This window comes from Notolepis coatsorum, assembly GCF_963971535.1.
Source record: "Notolepis coatsorum genome assembly, chromosome: 1".
NCBI classification, from domain to species: domain Eukaryota; kingdom Metazoa; phylum Chordata; class Actinopteri; order Aulopiformes; family Paralepididae; genus Notolepis; species Notolepis coatsorum.
Window position 1 is genome coordinate 200801076 of NC_140165.1, and position 20550 is coordinate 200821625.

General features: G+C 43.2%; 2 protein-coding genes across 7 annotated transcripts in view; one reads left to right on the plus strand and one right to left on the minus strand.

Annotated features, from left to right (window-relative positions):
• Window positions 1-234: 234 nt before the first annotated feature.
• On the minus strand, window positions 235-15972 carry tp53i13 (tumor protein p53 inducible protein 13). The gene is made up of 9 exons (XM_084319483.1): window positions 15643-15972; window positions 15424-15498; window positions 14342-14380; window positions 12030-12088; window positions 11409-11487; window positions 10934-11062; window positions 8720-8905; window positions 3377-4544; window positions 235-1530 (listed from the first exon to the last, which is right to left on the minus strand). Exons 1-9 carry the CDS (start codon window positions 15739-15741, stop codon window positions 1412-1414), a joined length of 1953 nt encoding a protein of 650 aa, XP_084175609.1. The 5' UTR covers window positions 15742-15972; the 3' UTR covers window positions 235-1411.
• A 1758-nt stretch (window positions 15973-17730) lies between these two features.
• Window positions 17731-20550, plus strand: part of LOC311232567 (uncharacterized protein) — a 67822-nt gene continuing 65002 nt past the window's right edge. For all 6 annotated transcript variants that reach the window (XM_084319424.1, XM_084319428.1, XM_084319429.1 and 3 more), the window contains exons 1-3: window positions 17731-17826; window positions 18823-18977; window positions 19353-19454. In XM_084319424.1, the coding sequence (XP_084175550.1) occupies window positions 17805-17826; window positions 18823-18977; window positions 19353-19454 (279 nt within the window). In that variant the 5' untranslated portion in view covers window positions 17731-17804. The remainder of the gene's footprint in view (window positions 17827-18822; window positions 18978-19352; window positions 19455-20550) is intronic.

The window sequence follows — 20550 nt, forward strand, 5'->3', positions numbered from 1 at the left end:
AAGATGTAGTGGGTGACCTAAAGTTGTATCGGGAATGAAGCTGTTGTTGAATGTGAATGTTGTTGCTATTATCATACCATGTTTATGCCTTGCATGGGTGAATAGATATACATTGGATACTCAAGAGCATACACTTCACTGCATAGGTGTGTGCTACTCTCAATAATTACAAAACTTGATTTCAGTCATTCCACAGGATTCCTGTCAAGTCTTTTTTTATTTCAAGTCCTGTGCTCTTAATTTCTAGACAATCTGACGTATTTTCTAAAAACAGTGTTCTTGATGATTGTACCAGACTATCTGAACACCTATTTTCTAAAAACACCAGCGTTCTTTATGATCGTACCATGCACTGGAAACAACATAGACCTGACAGAACGTTGCTTAAAACAGCAACTGACCGATGCTGAACCTTAACAGGTAAAAAAAATAAAAACATTACAACCAGTATAAAACAATGTATATAATACAATAAAGTAAAACAATACCTTCAAGATGGGGAAAAAACTGGTAGGTCAGGAATGGGGCCACTAGTGTTAATTAATAATGATAATTAATAAGCATATTACAAAACAGCCTGCAAATACAGAAGATGATATCAAGTGACAGGTGTGTGTGATGCGGAAAGTATAATATAAATTAAACCTGAGGATTTAAAATAAAGCCTCTATGAGCCAATACGTACCTGGTACTAGCCTTCCACTTTAAACTTTACAGTAAAACAGATAATGGTAGCCTAAACACACAGATCAGTAAACAAAATAGATTCACAAAATCACTAGGCTTGATGCTTGTTGGTTGGTCTTCAGTGTTTTGGAGTGTCCACTGTTCATACTGCGAGACGGTGCAGCTGCATGTGGCAGAGCCTAACCCTTTCACTACCAAAGGGTTAACCCTTTCACTGTGACAATAGGTTAACCGTCTGTAGTGGTAGTGAAAGGGTTCATGTGAATTTGTTCCGGTAAGTATGAGGCTCCATTTTGTTTATCAACAAAGATCTTTCCCTGTACATTTGTGATTTACTTTATATAAAAACAACAAACGGGAATATGGAAAGGTTTACAATAACGGTACCATTCCAACCCATTCAACTGCAGAATAAAAAGTAAAATAATAAAAGAAAATCTCTTTCCACAGGCACTGTGTAACTGAAGTTACCACTGCTGCTCTGCAACATTCCAGCTTTGGGTTATACAGCACAGGTTGCCCCACCCTTCTGTAGTTAGTGGTACAGTCCAATCCAGACGGGGAGATTAGAAGCGGGGGTCCAACGTTACGCCCGACAGGGGCATATGAGTGGAGGTCAGAAACCCACCCTTCCGACTCCTCTAAATGTCTACAAACGTATATTAGTGCGTGGAGATTGTTGAGGATGTTTCCTTCATTTCGTCTGTATTGGTCTTTATTGATTCTACCGGTCGTCCTCATCTGAGCTGGAGTTGGGGAGGAGCGCACACTCCTGCCTTCTGCCCAGTGGCCCCCTCCTCTTCCTCCTCCTCTCCGCTATCCTCAGCCTCCTGCGGATCACATCTGCAACACACACACACCACACACACCACACACACACAATATCCCAATCAGACAAAATAGGGTGGATTGAAACTGTGTGTGCAGTATCTGTGTTAAGGAAACTGAACATATTAATTCATACAAGTGTATCGTGCATCTATGTATGTGTGTTCTCCATGTATGAGTCCATGTCTTAAGCTACAGTATATTGTAGTTGAGTGCAGACGTGCTGAATGTCTTTATACCAAGTAATATCCTTTATCCTAAGTAATACAGTATATATATATATATATATAGGAATACACCAATCAATCTTAACTATATTCACAGGACATACTTGACTCCTATAAGACTGAACAGAATGGGCCTGAAACAGGACTCAAAATGCTCCCAATGTACAAATGGAGACGAAGGGACATTTATGCACATGTATTGGGACTGCCCACCAGTTAAGGCATTCTGGAAAGATGTGACCCATCAATTATCAAAACTCGTATCTTGGAATATACCAGTACACCCCTCTGTATTGCTTTTGAATGATGTTTTTGAGTTTGCAGTAAATCCACAGCTAAAGAGATTGGTCTTATCGGGTATCACAGTAGCTAAAAAACTGATCGCATCACGCTGGTTTCAACCGGAAAAAATGTGCCGGAAAGTTTGGTCTCTTACATATCTCGATGTGATTTATCAAGAAATATCTACAGCAAGAATTCTGGGTCTCAACGAATCCAAAATGTCAATGTGGTTAGAAGTGGTGGAGAGAATAAAAGCTAGCTTATAATGGTAGTGTCTGGTTAGGAGTGAGGGATAATGGAGGTACTATCCAAGAGGGGGTCCGGGAGGGGGGGGTTCGAGCTGGAGCATATGTGTGTAGGGTTTTAGAAAATAGGTATTAGGGGTATGTCCTATATAAGCATTTGTATAATTGTTAATTTCGCTGGATATACACTGTATACGGTTAAAATATTATTAGAGACTTTTTTTTTTGTCTTGTTTCTGTACTTGCATGTAATTTTAACCACCTTGACTGTTAGTTTCATTATGCATTATGTGTTGAGTACTGACTTTTAATAATTTCTGTTTTGCAATAATAAAAAAAAAAAAAAAAAAAAAAAAAGGGAATACACCAATACCATTCTTTCACTACCAATATCCATTTTGAACAATGGTAGAGTAAGGGTCATTAGAGAAAGAAATTATTGAAATGTATGATCTACCATTAGAGAGATCTTACAATGTGTAAGAAAGGCAGTTTGCTTTTATACATTTTTTTTATTATCTTTTTCCTCCATCTTTTTCCGTTTTTTCTCCCCTCCCAATGTTAGTCGTTATGCCAATTCCCAATCCCCTTCCTGGTCGTTGCGCACTCTACCCCCTACCGTCGGTCTGGGAGGGCGGAGACTATCACATGCTTCCTCCGACACATGTGTACCCAGCCCACCACTTCTTTTCACCTGGCAGCGCGGACTCTCACTGGGAGAGTGTAACGTGTGGAAGGTCACACTACCTCTCTTAGATCCTTCCCTCGCTGTGCAGGCGCCCCGACCGAACTGTAGGAGTCGCTGTCCACAACGACCAGGACCCACCCACCGGCTTCCCTCCCGCTGACTCTGCCAATCGAGCCAGTACGACGGCCGGCCAAGCCGGAAGCAATGCTGACAGCTGGATTCGATACCAGTGTCTCTTGCGTTGGTGACGAGCGCCTTGTCTGCTGCACCACCCAACCGCCCGCAGTTTGCTTTTATGTATGACTCTTGGTATCATATTTTAGTATAAGGAAGATGATCTATTTCTGCACAATATCTAATACCAGCGTGCCTCCCTGATAGGTGTACAGCATTGGCTTTTAGGTGTGACCACCACCTACCTGCCACACTGTCATAGTCGTGCTGCGGGTCGTGCCAGTAGAGACTGGGCGTGGTCCTCCAGTGGCGGTATAGCCGCGTGTGAAGCACCGACAGCGCTAGGAGGATCAACAGGAAGCCCAGCGCCGCTGCCGCCCACACTGCCTCATCTGTCCTGGGGGTCCGCGGCAATGCCTTTCTCAGCACAGAGGCTCCCTCCTGTGGCCCAGAGTACCCAGTGCATTCACAGGGACCGTCCGGATCACATGCACCACAGTCAGGTTTCCCAGACAGCTGGGTGACTGCCTGCGGGGGTCTGTGGTGGGGTTGGGCATGGTCTTGTGGTTGGGCATGGTCTTGTGGTTGTGGATGGGTGTGGGACTTGGACTGAGACCAAGAGCCGACCTTTTTACTACTACTGTGAGGGTGTGTGTTACTGTGCGCATGCTTACTCTCCACCTCTCTCTCTTTTATGTCAACTAATGCATCGTCCTTCAGTGTCTCTCCTGCTGTGTCCTGTTGTTTACCAGAGTCTGTCTCTCGCTGGTTGTCCCCGTCTGCTGGAGTTTCAGGCCTGGGGGTGAGGTTACGTTTCCTGGAGGCCCCGTTTAGAGTGTCTGTCCTAGCTGTGAGGTTCGAGTATTTGGGGTTCATACGTTGGGGCTGTAGTAGCGGTTCATTCCTTCCTGTTAGCTCCTGTTTCTGAGGCTCAGGGCTGGCTTCAGGCTTAGACGCTACAGTTCCAACAGATCTGGGTATAGGCTCCAAGGCATTAGATGCTACGGGCCTCTGGGTATTAATGTTCTGATTTTGGAGCTCAGATCCTGGAGCTGGAGGAGCCGTTCCTCTGCGTTCAGGGAGATCTGATCTGAGGACAGCCTCAGAAGAGGAACTGCTTCCTGGATCAGGCGTATCGTCATGTTTCTGGACTCCGATTGGCTCTGTGCCATCAAGGATGGCTCCAGCGGTCTGGTTGGTCGACAGAAAAGTAACGCCATCAGCTGTTCCGTTGCCTCTCTCCCTCTCATCACCTCCTTTTTCAACCTTTCCTCCGATGGCAGCTCTTCGTCGCCGGTGGCCACCCGTCCCTCTCTCCTGATTCATGCTTCTCCTCCTCCTCCTGTCTATCTCTCCCTCAGTCCGTCTATCCGGGAGAGAAGAGAGGGTCCGCTCACAGCAACGCCTCACAGACTGTAGGTTTTTAGAACGAGACACATTCAATGTGTAAATAAATACACTTAAAACCAGAACATTATTTAAAATGGTAACTCTCCAGAAATCACCGTCGCTGTCAGCTTTTCCAGTAATATGAGCATGTAATGTTGGCGATAAATAAATTAAAAACACCATCAACAAAGTAAACTTAAGATATTCAGACTCCTTTTGTCTGAGGAGAACACTGTGCTGTTTCTCCTGATGTGTTGTGTGTGACCTTTTTGTTGACCTCTTTCTCTTCCTCCGACAAACACAGTTCACCTATCTCAAACCCTGCCCTCTTTTCTTGATCCTCCAATCACATTCAGACCATTCAGTGTTGAGGACGGGTCATTCTATTCACCGATTGGTCAAAGGTGTGACTCCCCAATCTATATGTATTGTAAAACTATTCTCAAATTAGATTAGATTAGATTAAATTCAAATGTATTGTCATTATACAGTCATTATAAAGTACATTACAACGTAAATAAGTTTGACATCCAACCAGAGTGCAAATGAAACAGTAAAGTGCAATATATACAATGTACAGGAGATTAAACTACCGGTAGGTATAAAATATATAAATTAGTACTACTAATTTAGTGCTAATCAGATATATGTACAGAGTTATAGTATTAATATGTACAGTGATACAGGTATAAACACACTATGGTAGCAGTCATTCTGATACAGTAGCGTCACTAGTAAGAATTGGTAAGGGATATGTATGTACAGATATAGATCTACAGGATTGGATGTGGTATGTACAGACAGATGTGTGTATATATATATCATATATATATTAAGGCTGTCAAAGTTAACGCGTTAACGCCCGATTCTATTAACGCCACTATTTTTTTTAACTCACGATTAACTTTTAAGAACAAATTATTATTATTTTTTTTTTTTTACTTGTCTTCACTCAGGTGTATTATTGATGCTCTCATTGATACTATGTTTGTTTCTGAAGTGTGTGTGTGTGTGTGTGAGAGAGAGAGAGAGAGAGAGAGAGAGGGCGGGGGGGGGTGAGAGATGAGGAAGGGGCAAGAGAGAAAGAGAGCTGGGAGAGTGTGTGTGTGAGAGAGAGAGAGAGAGAGAGAGAGAGAGAGAGAGAGAGAGAGAGAGAGAGAGAGAGAGAGAGAGAGAGAGAGAGAGAGAGAGAGAGAGAGAGAGAGAGAGGGGGGGGGGGGGGGATGTGATTACTCAGCCCTTGTGTGGGTGAATGTAACAAGTTCCTAACGTTTTCTTTCCCCTATTATTTCATGCACACTTTATTCATTGTTTAAATTATGATTTTCTTTTAAGTTATTTTGTGCATCACTCTGTTTTGAATTTGATGCAAATTTGCAATGCATGAGGGTCATCCTTTTGTGTTAAATGGCTGCATAAAGCAAGCATTTGTTGACTCTCATGTTGATAAGAGTATTAAAACTTGGAACTTGAAAAAGATCCGTTTAAGGTAGATAAAAAAAATGATAAAATAAAAATGTGATTTGCGATTAATCGCGAGTTAACTATGGACAATCATGCGATTAATCAGATTAAATATTTGAATCGATTGACAGCACTGATATACGCGCCTTCTGCGCGCTGTGACCTGCTGGGGCAGCGGACTGAGAGCAGGGGACACAAACAGGCTGGATAAGCTGGTCAGGAAGGCCAGTAGCGTGGTTGGGGTGGAGCTGGACTCCCTAGCGAGAGTCTAAGCCAGAGTCACGCCCCTCATAAAAAAACCAACCCTGAACCCCACCATCATAGCCAACTATCGTCCTGTCTCTCTTCTCTCCTTCCTTTCTAAAACACTTGAACGTGCTGTATCCAACCAACTTACTGCTTATCTCTTACAGAATGACCTCCTAGACCCCAATCAGTCTGGCTTCCGGACTGGCCACTCCACAGAAACGGCCCTCATTGCGGTCACAGAGGCACTTCACTTAGCAAAAGCGAAAGGCCTCTCCTCTGTCCTGATTCTCCTAGATCTATCTGCAGCCTTCGACACAGTCAACCATCAGATCTTCCTCGCGGCCCTCGCAGAATGGGAGTGGCTGGATCTGCGCTGACATGGCTGACATCATACCTCAACGACCGCTCCTACCAAGTGTCATGGAGAGGAACTCTGTCGGCCACCCGCCCCCTCCGGACGGGTGTCCCCCAGGGCTCTGTCCTAGGACCCCTTCTCTTCTCCCTCTACACTAAATCACTGGGTAACATTATCACGTCTCATGGCTTCTCATATCATTGTTATGCCGATGATACTCAACTCTTCCTCTCCTTCCCTCCCTCAGATATCCACGTCTCTGAGCGGATCTCGGCCTGTCTGTCCGACATCTCCGCCTGGATGACGACCAACCACCTCAAACTGAACCTAAGCAAAACAGAATTGCTCCACCTGCCGGCCAAATCCTCCCCCCTGACCGACCTCTCCATCACAGTCGAGAATGCAGCTGTGACCGCGTCCCCGACCGCCAAGAACCTTGGTGTTGTCCTCGACGACCAGTTGAACTTCTCTGCTCACATCGCAGCGACCAGCCAGAACCTCCAGATTCCTCCTGAGCAACGTCAGAAGGATACGCCCCTTCCTGACAAAAGAAGCCACCCAACTCCTCGTCCAATCAACAGTCATCTCCCGCCTCGACTACTGCAACGCACTGCTAGCTGGCCTCCCGGCCACTGCCACCAAGCCTCTTCAACTAATTCAAAACGCAGCGGCCCGCCTGATCTCAAACCTACCGAAGTCGGCCCATGTCACCCCACTTCTTAGGGACCTGCACTGGCTCCCCATTGCTGCACGTATCCGCTTCAAGGCCCTCGACCAAGCATACCGTGCGGCAAAGGAAACCGCTCCCGCCTACCTCCGGTCAATGGTCTCTAACTACACACCCTCAAGACCCCTACGCTCTGCATCTTCTGGCCGCCTCAGACCTACTCCTATCCAAGCTCCCGGAGGGTCATCAAAGAGAAGCCGCCTATTCTCAGTCCTTGCCCCACAATGGTGGAATTAACTACCCATCCCAGTTAGGACAGCCGAATCCCGTCCAATCTTTCGCTGTCGACTAAAGACTCACTTCTTCAACCATTATCTGAAATGATAAAAAAAAAAAAAAATCTAACCCTGACTAACCTTACTGTCATGCACTTGTCCTAATAAACTAACCTACACTGTAACACGCAACACTTTGATGACATTGTTACTCAGCTGATAGAGTTGTACCCTTCTTGCTGTCTTGTCGTACAGAACTTGTAAGTCGCTTTGGATAAAAGCAGGCATGCGTTCTTCATGGGACGGGGTTGCACTCCGTGCCACCCCATGATAAGTACTCGCTATTTGCATATCAATAGCGCCGGTCGTCAGGTGTGTTAAACACGTTCTCAGACACATTCACACCTAACTTGTTGTGAAGACATGTGTTACATTCCATTCGCAGAGGCAATCAGGCACTGTCTCCAGTCCGTGCTCAAGCGAGGGGACATTAAATGCGCATTCGCGGGAGCGCGCGCACGCGCCGGGAGCGCGCGTGCACGTGGTGCGTGCAACCCCCGATGATTTTAATAACGCACCACTGGATAAAAGCGTCAGCTAAATGACTAAATGTAAATGTAGCGAGGGTGGCGGAGAGGAGGAGCCTTGCTAAGCTCCAGGCCATCAGGAAAAAACCCTCCCACCCACTATACACAGACTTGGCGGACAGGAGGAGCAGGTTCAGTACCAGGCTCACACTACCTAAATGCAGCACTGAACGGCACACGAAGTCCTTCATTCCAACAGCCATCAGACTATACAATGCATCACTGTGCCTCACTGAGCACAGAGTGGCAGTTACCATCTTCCTGGACTGTTTGAAACAGCACTGTGCAATATTACACCTACTGTAGACCTCAGTATATTTTTACTGTATATTTTATTCCATTTTTATTCTATTTTACTCTACTCTTATCTTAGGCAACTTGATTTGATTTGTTTTATTATTCTTATTCGTGACCTGTTCTGTCTAAATGTTTAGATTTGCAGTGTCAAATTTCCCACGGGATAATAAAAGTATTTCTATTCTATTCTATTCTATATATATATAAATTCACAAAGGAAATGAACAACTGAAGAGAGCAGATGGTGTTGTTCTTTTCTTCTAACAAGATGCTTTGTGGTAAAGTATGAAACGTGTTCTGTGTACCGTATGTCGGTGCTCTGTCTCTGCACGCTGCTCTGCAGGCCTGGTCAACAGGAGGTTGTACTTCCTCATTTGGCCCACGTCACCACGGTCACCGCCCGTCGTTGTCGCCTCCAACCAATCACAGACGTCCGATATGGCCACGCTGGAGAGCTCCAGAGTACGACCCCAGAACACCACAGCTAACGGCTGCAGAGAGAGGCAGCAGTGAGCAAACACCAACCAGCAACACTAATTATTTAGAGACTGATAATTCTACTGTGGTTACTCTACACCATTTGGCAGATGGCTGGGTTAGAAACAGTGTAGTGTTGTTTACCCCAAGTATGTAATCTGGGCTGATTATAGACTTGTTAATGGTAAGTAATAAGATTATTCAAATTCCAAAGTCCAGTCAAGTCAAGTCCACTTATGATTACGCAGATTCCTAAATAATCTGCGACTGGTTATTCTTAGATTACTTGCCGTCTGTCAACACAAATGATGTATTTCTTTGAGTCAAAGCTGCATACCAAGCTATAATGTTATGAAGATTCAGTACAGTAGTGTTTATGCTACTCAATGCATGACTGGTTGTACCAAACCACCAGAACAACATCTGACCAATGTGTTAACTCAATCAGTGCCAGCTATTGGCCTCATCCTGTTCTAGCTAGGCCACGCTACAAACAAGAGTGTGTCACCTTGTTTGTAGAGCTAAATCTATATTTTATATTATAGCTATGGGTCCAATGTCATTGTCAATTGACAGTATAAACCTTCCCTTCAATATGCCATAAAGAAATATTTGTTTCATCAATATGTTCCCGTTTTATACCGTGATGAATATGAGCGTTATATCGGAATGGTCTGGGATAATTCCTGCAAGGCTAGTTATAAGGCGCTAAGCTAATAACGTTAAATCGATTGGCGTTTCGGCCCTACACAAGCTAGAGTTAAAAATCCAAATGCATTTGATCGGTATCATGTTCCATCATGAATGCATGAAAGGGGGGGGGCGGGGGAAGTCGTTTCTGATTATTGATTACCAGTAACGGCATTAGTATTGAATGCTAAAAACGCTAATCAGCTGGATCGGTATGAAAACATTGCACAATCAAGCCAGAATTTACGTCAGATAGTCCTTACCTGTGGCCGGGAGTATTCCAAAAATAATATTCCAATTGTTTGATCGCCATCTGGTACATCCAATGTCGATTAGGGCCACGGCATAATCAATCACAGCATATGCATCGGATGTCCCGTAGACGTTTTGATGCGACCGATTGAACCTATAGCCTTGCCGTGTAGTAAAAATCTGCGCCCCGAGACCTTACAGTGTAACACAAGGGTCTGGAACAAGGTTTACTGCAGCTCGATACCGCCACCTGGGAGAATCTGGCCGGTACTGCACCTGCGGCGTCGCAGTAGGGCTTCTAACGGCAACATACGGGTCTCTGGCATTAACTAGGATATTCAAAATTTTTGTTTTTTTTAATGAACCAAACACGTAATATTACGTGGTCTGGCACCCAACGGATGTCGGGCAATCACGTAATATTACGTGAATGGCCCCCATTGAGTTAATGGTGGGGGTGTTTACCTTTAGAGAAGAACCCTCAACGCATGCCAAAAACAAAAGAACTCCACCCCCCTCTTTTGGGTAAGGTGTTGAAGTGGTTCAAGAAATGTTAATGAGGTCACAACAGCTGGTCTTATTAGCATTACTTCTTTGAGGTGCTTAGATACTTTTCACACCTCGGGGACTGGATGCCTGACAGACTCAATAGTTTGTGCTCAATAGCTGCCTAGCACATTTACATTTAGTCATTTAGCTGACGCTTTTATCCAAAGCGATTTACAAGTTATGTACAACAAGTTAGCAGGAAGGGTACAACTCTGGCAGCTAAGGGTAAGTAATATTGTTTGCCAAACAGTGTCGAACTTGAGTGCTATAGACTTGAGTTCATATTAACATAGTAGGTAATAGGCAAGGTAGATTCCTTAGTAGCAGAGTGCATAATAGTAAAATACAGTAGACAGGTTAGTAGTACATTTTCCTTTTTTTATTGTTATTTCTTTTACTTCCGGAAATTAAAGTGAATCTGAAGGGAAGTCAATTCCATGTCGCTTTCAGTTCTGCTCTCTCAAAAGCATCCAGCGCCTACAAGGAGGCTGAACTAATGATATGACTTAGTTTACAATATGAACAACATTTCAGATCAGTCTTCATCATACCCTGTGTTTATGGAGGTCTGGGTGCGGGGTGATGATGTAGTCGGACAGACACGAGCGTGCCAAGGTGGACAGATGGAGACGCTCGCGGAGGGGCGCACAGGGGAGGTAGAGAAACACAGTGGCTCCATGCTGCAGACACACACACACACACGTGATCATGATCATCATGCTGATAGATGGACGACAGGCAGGCAGCTAGACAGACAGACAGACAGACAGACAGACAGACAGACAGACAGACAGACAGACAGACAGACAGACAGATAGACAGACAGACAGATAGATAGATAGATAGATAGATAGATAGATAGATAGATAGATAGATAGATAGATAGATAGATAGATAGATAGATAGATAGATAGATAGATAGATAGATAGATAGATAGATAGATAGATAGATAGATAGATAGATAGATAGATAGATAGATAGATAGATAGATAAATAGATAAATAGATTGTTGTGACTTTACTTACATGAAGGTTATTAAGCCATCTCTGAGGAGGGCAGTACAGGTACTCTCCACCCTGCGCCCTCACCGGTCTGTACACTCCACTATGAAACACACACACACACACACACACACACACACACACACACACACACACACACACACACACACACACACACACACACAACTGCACTTATTACACAACCACAGTACTTAGATCAACTAACTTAGTGTACATAGGACCCAGTGCCTTAAGTCCGTAGCTAACATTGTATTGCACTATGACTTTAGCATGTCTATTTTATCATGTCCATCTTATGTCTTTTTATTACCTGTTTTTTTATGTCTATTTTATTATTAGTATTTTGCACAATCAAAGCGGGCATGGCCACCCGCATTTCACTGCATGCCCTGTTATTGGTATGTATGTGACAAATACAACTCTTGAATCTTGAATATTGAGCTACTTTATAGCATTGTTACAAAGTACAAATGCTCATGGGATGATAACGAAAATAATCCTCCTGTATGTGTGGCTGTCTGTGTAAAAGACAGGTCATTCTTCTAACCTCACTGTGACTATCCAGACATAATGGTTTAGTTACTCGCCTACCTCCTAACCCTAGTAGTAAAACATTAGTATTACCTGCTGGGGATGGTGTGGTTGTAGGTGATAGGTGTGTCCATGCATACCTGGCTGGCTGGCTGTGGGAGAAGTAGAAAAAATAAAAATGAAAAGGGATTCAAATTGGAGATAATCCTCCTCCATCTGGGTTATAATAACTACACATAGTATCAAACACCTACAAGTAGAGATGCAGCAATTAACCAATTTCACTATCAACAATGGTTATAAATGTCATGTTTCTAACCATAAGCATTTGAGCTACGGTATCTACTGTAAATCTACAGTATTTTTAGCTTGGTTTTAGTTGAGTTGCTGCATTTATTTAAATTCACTTTCAGCCTAAAACCACTTCCTTCGCAGGTCTTTTCCCCCACATTGTCTTGCAAAATAAATTATCGGATCATAACTGTAACTGTAATACTGTGAAACGGTGATAATTCCTCAGACTGTAATCATACCATCGCACCCATGAGACAAACCCATTGAGTATCAGGCCGTCCGGAGTTCAGGCTAACTGACGTTGTATTACAACTTTACAGGCCTTTCATGCAGCCCAGATGCAAATCCTGACAAGAAGACCTAACCTGAAGCGTTGAAGATGATGTTAGTGTGTTTAACCATTTTGTAAGCAGTTGTATTCTTAGCCTGCATTTGAAATCCTCATCATATCCCGCTTAACTGTTGAAACAATGTTGACATAGGTTGAAATAACATTGAACTGCCTTCTTGTATGCTGTGACCTGCTGGGGACTGAGAGCAGTGGACACAACCAGGCTGGATAAGCTGGTCAGGAAGGCCAGCAGCGTGGTTGGGGTGGAGCTGGACTCTCTAGCGAGGGTGGCGGAGAGGAGGAGCCTTGCTAAGCTCCAGGCCATCAGGGAAAACCCCACCCACCCACTATACACAGACTTGGCTGACAGGAGGAGCATGTTCAGTGCTAGGCTCACACTACCCAAATGCAGCACTGAACGGCACAGGAAGTCCTTCATTCCAACAGCCATCAGACTATACAATGCATCACTGTGCCTCACTGCATCACTGAGCAGCAGCTCAATAGTGGCAGGAGGCCACGACTAGCGGCCTCCAGGCTACAAAACAGGGGGCAGCGACGGCTGCCAGACATTGACCTTGGATTAATAGGAACCCAAGGAGGACAATACACTACCTGAAGCATACTGCACCTTATGTGACACTGTGAATATATATTTCATTTAGTTAGATAGTTAAATTATATTGACCAAATTGTTTACACTGCTGTGTTTTTTTTTTTACTACCTGTACCCCCCATGCCCTTCCCCCATGCTCAGTATATTTTTACTGTATTTATTTCTGTATATTTTATTTAATTTTTATTCTATTTTACTCTACTCTTATCCTAGGCAACTTGATTGATTTGTGTTATTATTCTAATTCGTGACCTGTCCTGTCTAAATGTTTAAATGTTGAGCGATTTGCAGTGTCAAATTCCCACGGGATAATACAAGTATTTCTATTCTATTCTAACTGAAGTTGTTTAGATGCCCTGGCCCAACAGCTAATGTACCTAAATATTATTGTTGGGAACGCTGGGTTCCACCCTTCTCAACAAGACGGCCATACCATCTTTTATTCCAAAGATCCGCTTGTCAACAGGAGTGATCGATCGTCTACACAGGTGGCTTTGTGACGTTACCTGACATCACGTTCCCAAGCCCTAGATTTAACCAACTGTCCCAGGGACCTGAGTCTGTTTGTGTGTGTGTTGTGTTGAATTTAACATATATACAACAACTAGGTTAAAAGGAAAAAGCCCGAACCAACTAGGGCCTCCAGTTTTTAGGCTTTGAAACTCTGTAGTAGTTAGTTATCATGGAATAATCAAAGCTTCACTCGTCTTGTGCTAAAGTTTCAGTGTGGTGGGTAAGTGAGAGCAATGTGGTAGTAGGCCTACAGGTTTTCTGAACATTCTTGTTATTGTCTCAGACGTTATTTTGACATCTGAGAAGAACTGATGTTCAGAATGAATGTTGGATTATCATTTCTTAAGCTGACATTTTTGTAGTGGTTTATAAGAAAAAAAATATTATAAACAACAACAAGCTTGGAAGAACTAGGGTCAGCCCTATTGAAAAACACAAACTGATATGGGACAAGCCAAAAGGCAGCCACCATTGCTGCTGCCAGGAGAAAGAGGAAAATCCATTGATCCCATGTTAAACAGTCAGTTTTGATTTGAGGGGGGAAAAGGATAAATTTTCAGATTGTAGGGTCAACGTGTGTTGTTGAGGAAATTGTGGTAAATGTAGTATAGGTGACAGAGATGTATGCTTGCTGTGTGTGTGTTTACTCACCAGGAGATCATACACTGTGTCAATACTGGGGACTAGACTCTGCAAATACAGAGAAGCACACATTGATTGATTGTTTGATTGATTGAAAACTTTAATTAACAGATTGCAGAATGGGTACAGTACAGTACAGCTCAATACACACAATTGTTAAGGGGATGCAGACCAGAGAAATACTTTTGTCTTGTTTACATCAGGGTCCCCCATTTTCAATTCATAATGACATTTATGACATACACAACATACAGATATAAAAATCTAATCTAATCATCTAATCTAATCATGACATTTATGACATACATGACATACAGATATACAGTACTGTTAAACAGATCCTAACAGTAAATATATACATACAAGCGGGAGGGAACTGTACATTAGGAGCGGGTGGGAGGGGGGTTCACACATTTACGGGGGCCAGTTTCGAACACACACATTCAATTTGACCACACTTAGGATTTTTGCTCAAGTTGAAATTGAGAATGTCATAATATGGCCATAGGCCTATGAATGCTCTATAACCTGACAGTGTACAATAATATAGTTGACGGAAGTGCATTTCAGGTCAGATCTCACAGGAAAGGGGTGGCCCCAGTGATAAACAAAGTGTCCACACATTGATTTATTTGTGGCGGCCCACCACAAATAGATGTCCCATAATGGTAGCCTATCTCTTTGATTGATTGAATTGATTGATTGAAAATTGTATTAACAGATTGCAGAATGGGTACAATACAGTACATCTCAATACACACAATTGTTAAGGGGATGCAGACCAGAGAAAGACTTTCGTCTTGTTTACATCAGGGTCCCCCATATGCACATGCAGCCTTACTGATTGCTCAATGCTGTGTTATGTACCTATACGCCATTTATTTACCATTTAAACTCGCCAGCCCCACAAAAACCTAGCGCAAATTTCGGACTAGTGCTATTCAATTTCGGACTGCGTATTATAATTCAACTACAAATTAGAAGACAATCTCTAGGACGTGGCCAGTGTGTCTCTCGTCGTCTGTCCGAGGGACGGTGTGTGTGACATGGTGGTTCAGTAGGATGAAGTTCAGAGGATTCATTGTTGTTACCTGAATGGATTCTGGCCAAGAAGACCCGGGACAAGTCCACTCTGGAGGCCGGGGCAGGTCCCGGTCTAGTAGGAGCTGGAACACACAGATGGACGGGCAGACACAGAGTTTGTTTTAATATGGGTTATAATGTATTAACGCGCACGGACGGCAGTGATGCTGCATCTATGAAACGGATAAAGAAAACAAGTAACTCGACGCTAAATAATGCAATCCTACCTTTCCATTGTCGCACCCTGGCCACAGCGAGCCGGTGCACAGACACAACCGGAGCCCCAGCAGGGCGGCCAGCAGTGACCCCAGCAGCGGCCGCGACATCCTCTGGCTCCGCTGAAGACGAGTCACTCACTTAGGTGCTGCGAAGAGAAACATGTTCGAGAGGTAATCTGAGCTAACTGCAGAATGTTAGACAAGAGACGGGTCTTGTTGTATGGCCCCAAGACACGCATCAGCATTATCTTGTTCTATTCTCTGCACTACTTCTCGTGTTCTATTTAGGCAGTTTGTGTTCAAGAAAAGAGCACTACAACAAAACATCTCTCGCCACAACCAAAAACTTCCAACAAAAGGCTACTGGAAGTCGGAGGGGACATAGCGTGCACTGCGCTTTTTTACAGTGTACCTATCTGGAATTTGCAATGGACTTGGAACGGCCACGCGGCGGCGCCAAATACGAGCTGTGTGACCTAGCCGCTTGCATGATTGATTGATTGGTTGATTGATTGATTGATTGAAAACTTTATTAACAGATTGCAGAATGGGTACAGTACAGTACAGCTCAATACACACAATTGTTAAGGGGATGCAGACCAGAGAAAGACTTTCGTCTTGTTTACATCAGGGTCCCCCATTTTCAATTCATAATGACATTTATGACACAATATACAGATATATATCATGACATTTATGACATTTATACAGTAGCCTACTGTTACATTTGCATGCACCCCATCTCTCCTGTGTTCACCGTAGGTCAACACAACACACCAATCCCTTGTCTCTTGCACCTATAAAAACGCTGCCCCATCCAAACTAAAGTTATAGCTGATCCTAGCTGGGTCGTTCCTGGCTATTGGTGACTTTTCAATGTGCTAACCTTTGGGGGGGAAATCATGTTTTTTTGCGTTTTTAGAATTATATCAGGTAAATAACATGTTTAACCTTCAGGTACTTGTATTGGTAGAGCTCAAAAAAAGAAAACAGGTGGACGGGAACCCAACAGGGTGGAAAGGACCCTAACAGGGTGGAATTACCAACAATGTCTATGACCTTTGGACATCCACAGCCAACTTTCAACATATTTACATACAAGTCTCTGTCTCTATGTCTGTCTTCTATCTCTGTCTGTCTCTGTCTGCCTTTCTATCTGTCTCTGTCTGTCTTTCTACCTATCTCTGTCCACTTTTCTATCTGTCTCTCTCTGTCTATGCCTCTGTCTCTTTGTGTCTGTCTGTATGTGTGTCTCTCTCTGTTTGTCTCTGTCTGTCTGCCTGTGTCTTTCTTAATTTGTCTCTGTCCGTCCGTCTTTCTCTGTTTGTCTCTGTCTGTCTTTCTACCTATCTCTGTCTGTGTTTGTCTCTGTCAGCCTTTCTACCTTTCTCTGTCTGTCTGTCTCTCCCTGTTTGTCTCTGTCTATCTCTGTCTCTCTCTCTCTCTGTCTGTCTGTCTCACATTCTTATAGGATACTTTGTATTATGTTTCAGGCATTCTATTGTCTTAATAACTGTAATTAATTGCAATACTTGTCTACATTTTAGGGAAGTATACACTTCAATCCATTTACGGTTTTTGTTACATTAATCTCTCTGCCTGTCTCTGTTTCTGTCTGTCTCTGTCTACACTGTCCAGATAGATTCCTCAACGTATCTCCATGTTGCTATATCTAATTCCACCGACCTTTTGTTTAGTGCTTGAGGCTCTTCAATCATCATTATAAACATGTGATTCCTTTTAAGTAAGATATAACAAGTTATATCCTGAGGACGGAAAAGTCATTAATAGCCAGGAATGACCCAGCTGCCGTATGAATGTGCACTGTAGCCTAAACTTCAATGCGTCTTTGTGCGCCATGCGCCCTAGTGGTTTTACGCACGGACATTTCAGCTATTATGTGTTTTAAAGAAAAATCTTGCCACTACTTCGTCGAGAAACAGCAGTTGTTTTAACTGCCGTTACGTGACAACCCATGCAGTCCAACTCTGACTGCAGTGAAAACTGGATTTACCTGTTGTGCCTATTTCCCCTTCCACCCAGATCAGCCCAGCCCTCACAGCCACTGAACTATTTCACAACACATCACATCCTGTTCTAAACTCTACAGGTGTGGCAGACAGTCGGACAAGCGCCCAAGTCCTGCGAGCAGCGGAGTGGACTGGACCTCAATGGAGTCCAACCAACCCAAAGGTTTAGTTGTTTGATTATCTTTTTCTGTTTACCTGTTGAACTGTCGAGTAGTCAATCATAAAAATGACACACACACCTCAATACCCAGTAGGATGGGTGCTGAATCAAAAAGAAAAGCTCCCATTGAGGAATTTTCATTGATCTATTATTATGCAGTAACATTTTGAGCAGAAAGGCTCTTCCTCAGACTGCTATGAACTGTCGACCTATACATTTTTCATACTGTTGCTTACATGTTGATTTAATCTTCTCTTTATATCTAAGGTTAGTATTTTGGAGTGGGAGTCATTAGACCAACTAGCATTACTGTAATAAAGTCTAAAGTTATTTAATTATGTTTTGTTTTTGCCAATGGTGAGTGTGTTGTCTTGGCATTCCTTCCAAGCGCACAATGCAACTGTTCTGATTGAAAACAGAGAAGCTGAATGAATGAATGAATGAAAACTTTATTTAACAGATTGCAGAATGGGTACAATACAGTACGGCTCAATACATACAATTGTTAAGGGGATGCAGACCTGAGAAAGACGTTTTGTCTTGTTTCCATCAGGGTCCCCCATTTTCAATTCATATAGACATTTATGACATACACAACATACATGACATTTATGGCATAGGGACATATAGGTATTTAGTACTGATACATTTGTGACATAAGCGGTATTCAAATATACAGTACTGTTACCCCTAGATCCTGACAGAGTATATACATATGATGGGGAGGGGACTGTACATTAGGAGGGGGTGGGTGGGTGGGAGGGAAATATACATACGGCGGGGAGGGAATATATACATGCGGTGGGGAGGAGACTGTCTATTAGGAGGTGGTGGGGGTTTTGGGCATTTACGGTGCCTGTGCTGCCAGTGCACAGTCTAACCATACAATTCAGAAATGTGTATGATTATCCCATCACTGTTTCCTAAACCCCCATCATTTGAGGTGTTCTTGAGTGTTCATTGTGAGTGACTGAGTTGTAATCACGCTTCTCTGTTCAGCTCCAGGGGGAGTGGAGTTGGGTACTGTTGGTGGAGCCAAGGCAGCGATAGTCCTCGTTCGTCATGTGGAACTAGATCCAGAAGAGGAAGAAAAAAAACATGGCAATGGAGATAAGACTGTGCCCACATGCCCTGCTAGAGTGGGCAATGGACAGGTAAGGAGGACATAGAGGACAGACATCTCTAGGAGTAGATTTGACTGGGTAAGACTAAAAGGGTAGCTAATATTGTGGGTTCACAGCAAGATTAGAACCCTCTAAAACAGCTTATCATCTGTCTTCGTGTTCCTCTGCTTGCAGTGATTTGCAAAATATGGAATGATTCAAACAAGTGAGAATAACGCACAAGCAGCATCTCTCATCTCTGTGTTTTGTCTATCTGTCGGTCGGTATGTCTGTCTCTCTCACTCTCTCTCTCTCTCTCTCTCTCTCTCTCTCTCTCTCTCTCTCTCTCTCTCTCTCTCTCTCTCTCTCTCTCTCTCTCTCTCTCTCTCTCTCTCTCTCTCTCTCTCTCTCTCTCTCTATCATTAGGGGACATACTCCTTTGACAGCTATCTGTCCTCAGACAGTGAGGATGAGGGTATAGGCAAGAAGGTGAAGAAAAAGAAGAAACTTAAAAAGAAAAGGAAGAAGGTAAGTGAACAAACAGCACTCTGTTGCCTGCAGGACAGGATTATAAGGCCCTAGATAAAAAAAAATCACATAATGGTGTCCAAAATAGCTTCAGAGGCAAGAGGCTAAAGCTACACGCAAAGCTGTATTCTGACTGTTTACATTATGATTATAAAAACATCGCCTTTTTACTAGAGCTGTCATTGTAGCCAGATGTATAAGATGTTGCCTTTCGAGTTTAAATACAAGTAAAGAATACCCATTCTTTACTAGTAAACAGTCTCACTTTAGAAATATTTTACCAGCCGTGATAATATGTTGAAAATACATTGCATGGGTACAAGTGGGGCAGACAAGATATTTATGTATTCACATTGATTTTATGACTTTATTCTCCACCACAGTCAAAATCAAACCTCTCCCATGTACACAAGATCTATAAAAACAAAGACAATATAATTGTTGGAGCCAAAATGCCCTTCTGTTTATTTAGTTTTACTTTAACTCACGGTGCAGAGGTTTGGCATTATCAGTCACCATGGCAACCACCACAGGGGGTGGTTACCCATATATACTGATCAGTGGGTGACGAGCCCCAGGTGCGCAAGGGGAATAGCCATACAGTTTTTGACCGTGTCTTGTCGTGTTCGTGTTGATGTGCCGTATAGGTCGGCGTTCAGTGTTATTAGTAAAAAGAGTTTTTGTATATATTTTTTGGTTGATAATGGTCAATAAAAGGATTGGCATATCGAAAATGATACGAGCTCTCTGGACATTGAATTCTTCAAGCACGCGTCTAACTCAAGCCAGCCCACTTGCCCCTAGCAGTAAGTAGGCTTATAGGTAATGGTTCTACAATAATTTACATACAAACAATGACAATAACACATGGTATCAACAAGACAATCATTATACTAGTTGTTGATGTTGCAAACTAGTCACATATTTTGCTGTCTGTTTTGGATTATAGAGATATAGTTTATAGACATAGCCTACTACTGCTTCCACTTTAAAGTCTCTGGACTCTATATCATTCTGCCCTTAGATTGATCACTGGTGACAGTTATGGTACCCATCATTGTATCCTATATTATGATAAAGTTGGGTGATCCTCTCT